The sequence below is a fragment of the Mandrillus leucophaeus genome, unplaced genomic scaffold (assembly GCF_000951045.1).
Source record: "Mandrillus leucophaeus isolate KB7577 unplaced genomic scaffold, Mleu.le_1.0 Scaffold243, whole genome shotgun sequence".
NCBI lineage: Eukaryota > Metazoa > Chordata > Mammalia > Primates > Cercopithecidae > Mandrillus > Mandrillus leucophaeus.
Window position 1 is genome coordinate 1,789,850 of NW_012102510.1, and position 6,000 is coordinate 1,795,849.

Here is a 6,000-nt window from a genome sequence, read left to right on the forward strand (position 1 = left end):
CACTTACCAGGTGCCTGCCAAGGGCTATTCCTGGGCCTGCAGCTCTAGAGATGTTCCTCTGAACAAAACAGGAGCCATCTAGGACAGGTGGTGCTTGGCTATGACAACGAGGAGGGAACTTAAGTCCAACGGGTCAGTAAGTGATGGATTTGAGTCTTCTCTTCTAATGGATTAGTAGATCCCAACAGTCAATACGGTGGGGGTTGGAAAAACTTTCCTGTGTTTCATGATACCCAAATGCCAGTGTCATGAATGGCAAATGCTAGCATCCCAATAACGGTGTGCCCTTCATGAAACCCCACCCAAAGATTCAGCCCCTTCTCCTAATGTTCAAGCACCTGTTCCTGCAGAATCGGGATATGAAGAGAGGCTGGCAAAGGCCACAAACCAGGTACTTCTGCAGCTTGCGGGAGGGCGGAGGTTGGGGCGGTTTCTATGCTGTCCACAGGACACTGTCACACTAACTCTATTAATCCTTTCCTACCTAGAGATAATGATACGAGAAAAGAAAGTTATCAGTTCACCTCTCCTCTAGAAATAAATAGGGTGGTATCTCTGAACCTGGCCATCGTTAACAGATGCAAATAAAATACAGAGTGGGCAATAATGCAATGCACATATGCCCAAGACAAAACGGGCTGGCACAAATAAGGAAAGGGGCTTCATTTCTGCAAATACCAGCTCCACTTAATACTGGATACTCTCCTGCCTATGGAAATCCACAAGAGCAGTTGCAGAGAGCACAGCATGTTTCATAGTGTCGGGAGAGGACAGTGAAAACTGACATTTACCAGGTGCCTGCCATGGGCTATTCCTGGGCTTGAGGCTCTAAAGAGGTTCCTTTGAACAATAACAGCAGCCATCTAGGATAGGTGGTCCTCAGCTGTGGGAGAAAAGGGGGAAATGAGGCCCAAGAAGCTAGTAAGTGGTGGATTCCAGTCTTCTCTTCCAACGGATTATTAGACACCAATGTCCCAAGCAGGCTGTTTCTTAATTTTTGAATACTAACATCATGAATAGCAAATGCTGGCATGGCAATAAGGGTGTGCCCTGCATCTGGTCACATCTAAAACATCAGTCCCTTCTCTTTCTGAAGAAATACCTGTTCCTGCAGAATCAGGATATGGAGAGATGCTGGTCAGGGCCACAGACCAGGTGCTTTTGTAGTTTGCAGTTTATTGTCCCCAGGACACTGTCATACTATTAGCCCTTTCCTGCCTAGTGATAGTGATGTCTCAAAAGAATGTTATCAGTTCACCTCTCCTCTAAAAACAAATAGGTTGGTATCTCTAAACCTGGCCATCAGCAACACATACACATGAAATTCTGAATGAGCAATAATTCACTGCTCACATGCCCAAGGGAAAACAGGTTCTTTTCCTAGGACTTGTACAGGAGGCTTAGACAGGGTGACTTCCCAGGGGATGGCTGTACTGAGTTTGCACATTTGGGCTGAGACTCATTCAAACTACCTGGGGAATGCAAGTTAACCTGCAGAGGAGAAAGAGAAAAAGGAGAAAGACCCATGTTTAAATGGAAATTAAATACATATCTGATGGATTCCATGATCAGCTTTGACACTTTCATCTATAAACAGTGTCTGGAACCAGTTGGCTCCAGCACAGAAGGGACTGCTTTGTACCTGGTGGAGACCCTGCCACACCTGACCCAAGGAAGCCTGCTTGGTGACCAGGCAGCCACAGAAGGATGAAGAATACACTTGGTCTGTTTCCCCAAGGCCCAGACAGGAAACAGAAAACTTTCCTCAAGGCTACTACAGGCCTTTTTAGGGGACCATGTTGCCACTGGCTGGCAATCTCAGAGAAAACACCTCTCTGCTTTTTACAGTGCGTTTTCAAAAAAGTAAAATCTAGATTCTCCCAGGGGTCTAGGATCTCAGGAATTGGAGACCCTCTACTGAGTAGAGAAAAATCAGAATGAGGGTTTCTTTCCTCATTTCAAGAGATTGCTGGCTCTGCAGCCCAGCTCAACAGCCCATCCTCCAGGCCACTTCCCCGCCTGAGCCAGACCCCTTGCTCTCATGACTCTCTGAGAGCCAGCCCCATGGTCGGGTTCCCTGAGACCCGCCTGGACCTTAGACGGCCGCGCCTCCGAGAGCTATTGACGCCGGAGGCGCGACTCTTTTTCCTATTCCCAGGAGGGGAAAAAAGCGGGAACAATGGCTTTCGGGACAGAGGGACGCGAACACCCAATGCCGCAGCGACTGGCAGGGTCGCGATGCAGGAGGACGAAGTGGGAGAAGGGGCACTTCGGCCTCCCTGCGGGCGGGAGCTAGGCCGCTGGAAAGTCCGCTCGCCTCTCGCCCCAAGGGATGATCCCCTGGGCCTTTTGTACCACTCGCCACAGAAAATGGTCACAGGCTTTTCTCCCCAAACCGAACACTATTGGAAACACAGGGCCCCTGGAAGCCGCCACGTTGGCCATTGGCGGTGGCGCACCCACCCCCGTGCTACTGCGCGTGCGCAGCGCTGCGACACACTCCAACCCCATCCCGCGTTCCCAGGGGGCGGTGGGAAACGGAAGTGCTCGGCTGACCCGGGCGGGCGGTTCCTAGTTCGCAGTAGCTGTTGTCGTCGGTCTCTGAGGTTTCAGGCTCTTGGCGGTGAAGTAAGAGGGATGCGGAGGTGGTGATAGTTTTAATGGGGGACGGGGGTTGACGGGACCGTGGGGTCATGGGACGCCTTTGTGGGTGACAGGGTGGCTCTACAGCCTAGCTCAAAAGCCCACCCTCCAGGCCACTTCCCCGCCTGAGACAGACCCCTTGCTCTCAGGACCCTCTGAGCCAGGACCAGAGTCGGGTTCCCTGAGACCCGCAGGCCTGTGGGCGTGAGTGCTGGGGGCGAGGTTCGGGGCCAGCAAGTGACTGATTGATTGAGTCACTCGGCCCCTGTTTCCTGAGCTCCTAAAAATGCCAGGCAACCTTGCAAATGTTTCACATTAATCTTCACAGGAGCCCTGTGAGGTGTTACGATGATTATTTTCATGTTATAGAGAGAAAATGGCTCAGTGTGGCTTGGCAACCTGTCCAAAGTCACGTAGGTAGCAAACCCGAGGAATCCTTTTTCATTTCCTGTGCTTTGTTTGTCATGTTTATTGTTTCCTGTGTGTCTCCCCCGCTAGACTAGAAACTCTGCAGTAGCTGGGACTTTGAGATTTTGTTCACTGATGTATTTCCAGCACGGAGAACGGGCTCATGGAAGGCACTCATTTCTTCAGTGAATAAAAGTGGCACAGCAGTCAATCAGTTGGTTCCAAAGCCCGAACTCAGGAAAGCAGGGTTTTCGTCACTGGGGATAATTGAGCTGTGCATGAATGTTAATTCACTCTTAAAGCTAGAATGAGGCGTTGTCCCTCTTCTGTTGGGTAAAAACCTTTGGATTTTACTCAGCTTCACTGCATGGAAGGGAGCATAGGTGTTGCTAATTGAATCTCCTGTGGTCATTGTGTTTCAAGGGTCAGAGTGCAGACCTGAGACCACAGCTACACCGACTTCAGACTCCAGTTTATCTGTGCCTCGGCTTCCTCACTTAGTCTCAGAAGACTTAGGCTGAGGCCCCAGGAGGAGGTGAGTTCCCTGGGTCACAGGCAGAGATCTGGTGCTATAGTGATGGCCCCAGCTGGGGTGTGTTTGTCTCTGAATCCCTTGGTCCTGCCGCCTTGGACATAAGAGAGGTACGCTGAGCTGAGGCGAGTTGGAGGAGAAGCCTCAGCCCAGAGTCCAGACCCAGATCCTCAGGGCAGAGAAAGGAGGTTCACAGGACAGCAGGTCCTAGAAGAGCTGGACCCGTAGTGACCTTTGTCCCTCACTTCTGCTGAGACAGAGCAAACTGGCTCAACTTCCAGGTGCCATCGAGGACCATGTGACAGTGCAGTTTGATTCCTACTGGAGGAGGGACAGGTGAAAGTCACAGGTGAATGGAGGCATGGGTGCCTTGCATGGGGCAGGTGCCCTCCTGTAGTGGCTGCAAAGGCGGGATGAGGCTGGGAAGGATCACAGCCAGCCACAGAGGATTGGCCTCTCCTAGTACACCTATTTGTGCACCCATGCACTTCCTTCTCTTGCCATTGGCTTTTTCTGAATTTGAGTCAGCCCCACATCATCAACCAGGCACCTGCTTCCAGGGGAAATGCGAGTGTCCCTTCAGCCTGACCGAAGTGCAGAAAATATGTTTTTAGTTTATAGAATTTCAGAATAGTCTCTAGGTACGCTGTCATCCAGCTCTGCTGCCTTATTTCAATGTTTAATGAAAGTGGGCTGGGGGACATGACCTGCTAAGCTACACCAAGCTGAACCCTGTTACCTTGATACTGTCGCAGTGATTGCTGCAGTATGCAATGGTTACTCTGCACAGAAGCTCCTTGCTGGAACTTTCTTTTGAAAAACTGCCAAAGAAGGAGGAGCCTGGTAATCAAAATGCAAATTGTGAGAAAGGAGGAAGTGGTGGGGTGGGAACAGGGTAGGTGGCCAGTTAAAGAGGCAGATGCAGGGGAGCAGGCACAGTGGTTTTCAACCCCTCACAGAACTGACAGTGCTGGGCTGTTACCCACCCAGCCCCACACCTCTCCTCCCCTGCAGCCCTCTGAGCCCTTGTTGGGCTCCTTCCTCCAAACCACATCAAGAGATCCTACTCATACACGCTTGCAGAGGGTCTTTTCACCTCTAGGGCTCTGTTTGATAAGAATTGATTTTTAATAATTTTTAATTTTTGTTTTACTAGTGATATTCTTTATCAAAAATTGAGAAAATGCAAATAAAAGAAGAAAATTGAAATCACCACTCAATAGTAACCAACATTAGCATTTTAATAAATCCTCTGAGATGTCATATATGTGCATATTGATTATCAAAAATGAGATCACATGCGCTTGCTTTCTTGGAAGCTGCTTTTAAACACATTAGGAACTAAAAACAAATTCCATAGCATTTTGAAAGCCTGTTCAGTATACCTGCTTTTGCATGTGTCATATTTTTTAACTGTGTCCTCTTTGCTGGACATTTAGTTGCTTCCAATTTTTTTGTTTGTTTATTTGTTTTTTGTTTAGACAGAGATTCCCTCTGTCGCCTAGGCTGGAGTGCAGTGGTGCCATCTTGGTTCACTGCAACCTCCACTTCCTGGGCTCAAGTGATCCTCCCACCCAGCCTTCAGAGTAGCAGGGACTACAGGTACGTGCTACCATGTCTGGCTAATTTTTGTAGAGATGTGGTTTCGCCATGTTGCCCAGGCTGGTCTCGAACTCCTGGGCTCCAGTGATCCGCCCACATCGGCCTCCCAGAGTGCTGGGATTATAAGCATGAGCCTCTGCACCTGGCTGCTTCCACATATTAATATTTTAATGGTAGAAATTACTACAGTTAACATTCTTTCAGCTTTTCCACATTTAGAATTGTTTCATTATGACAAATGTCTAGGAATAGAACTCTTAAGATAAAGGAGATGTTAATTGTAACTGGTTTGTGAAGTAGGTATCTTTAGACACAAGTCATACATCTGTCCAGTAAGGGAAACAAAATTTCATTTGCCAAACCTACATGATTTTAGTAGAGTTTCGTGGAAACAGCTGGAGCTACCAGGTCATGTTTTTAGATCATTCTCCCCAGGGTACAAGGGTAATTATTATCAGGATGGTAATGGTGGTCTAATGGCTGTACCTACCGAGTGTACTCTCCTAATTTTGCCTTTATAGATCTCCATCCTTTGTCCAGAGCAGAACAGGATGGCCATGTCCCAGGTGAGTTCCTAATTTACCCATACTTTGTTTCCAGTGAAATTGAGGCAAGGTTTGGAATCTATATAGTAGACTTGAAAATACCAATTATCCCCTCTTCTCTGGCTGTTTTCTATTCAACTTGTTCTCAGCCTCTGGTTTCTCTAATCCTTCCCCTCACCAGGAGAGAGGAAAGACAAAAAGATTCCTCTCTGTACTTCTTTTTTTTTTCTTTTTCTTTTTTTCTTTCTCTTTTTTTTTTTTTTTTTTTTT

At 48.2% G+C, this 6,000-nt stretch overlaps 1 protein-coding gene across 6 annotated transcripts in view; it reads left to right on the forward strand.

Moving 5' to 3' along the window:
- Positions 1-2,148: 2,148 nt before the first annotated feature.
- KRBOX4 (KRAB box domain containing 4) overlaps positions 2,149-6,000 on the forward strand; it is a 55,754-nt gene continuing 51,902 nt past the window's right edge. For 4 of the 6 annotated variants that reach the window (XM_011982819.1, XM_011982817.1, XM_011982814.1 and 1 more), the window contains exons 1-3: positions 2,149-2,628; positions 3,475-3,586; positions 5,707-5,751. In XM_011982819.1, coding sequence (XP_011838209.1) covers positions 5,737-5,751 — 15 coding nt within the window. In that variant the 5' untranslated portion in view covers positions 2,149-2,628; positions 3,475-3,586; positions 5,707-5,736. Of the gene's footprint in view, positions 2,646-3,474; positions 3,587-5,706; positions 5,752-6,000 lie in introns of all 6 variants that reach the window. The other 2 variants (XM_011982816.1, XM_011982818.1) reach the window with 2 other exon arrangements.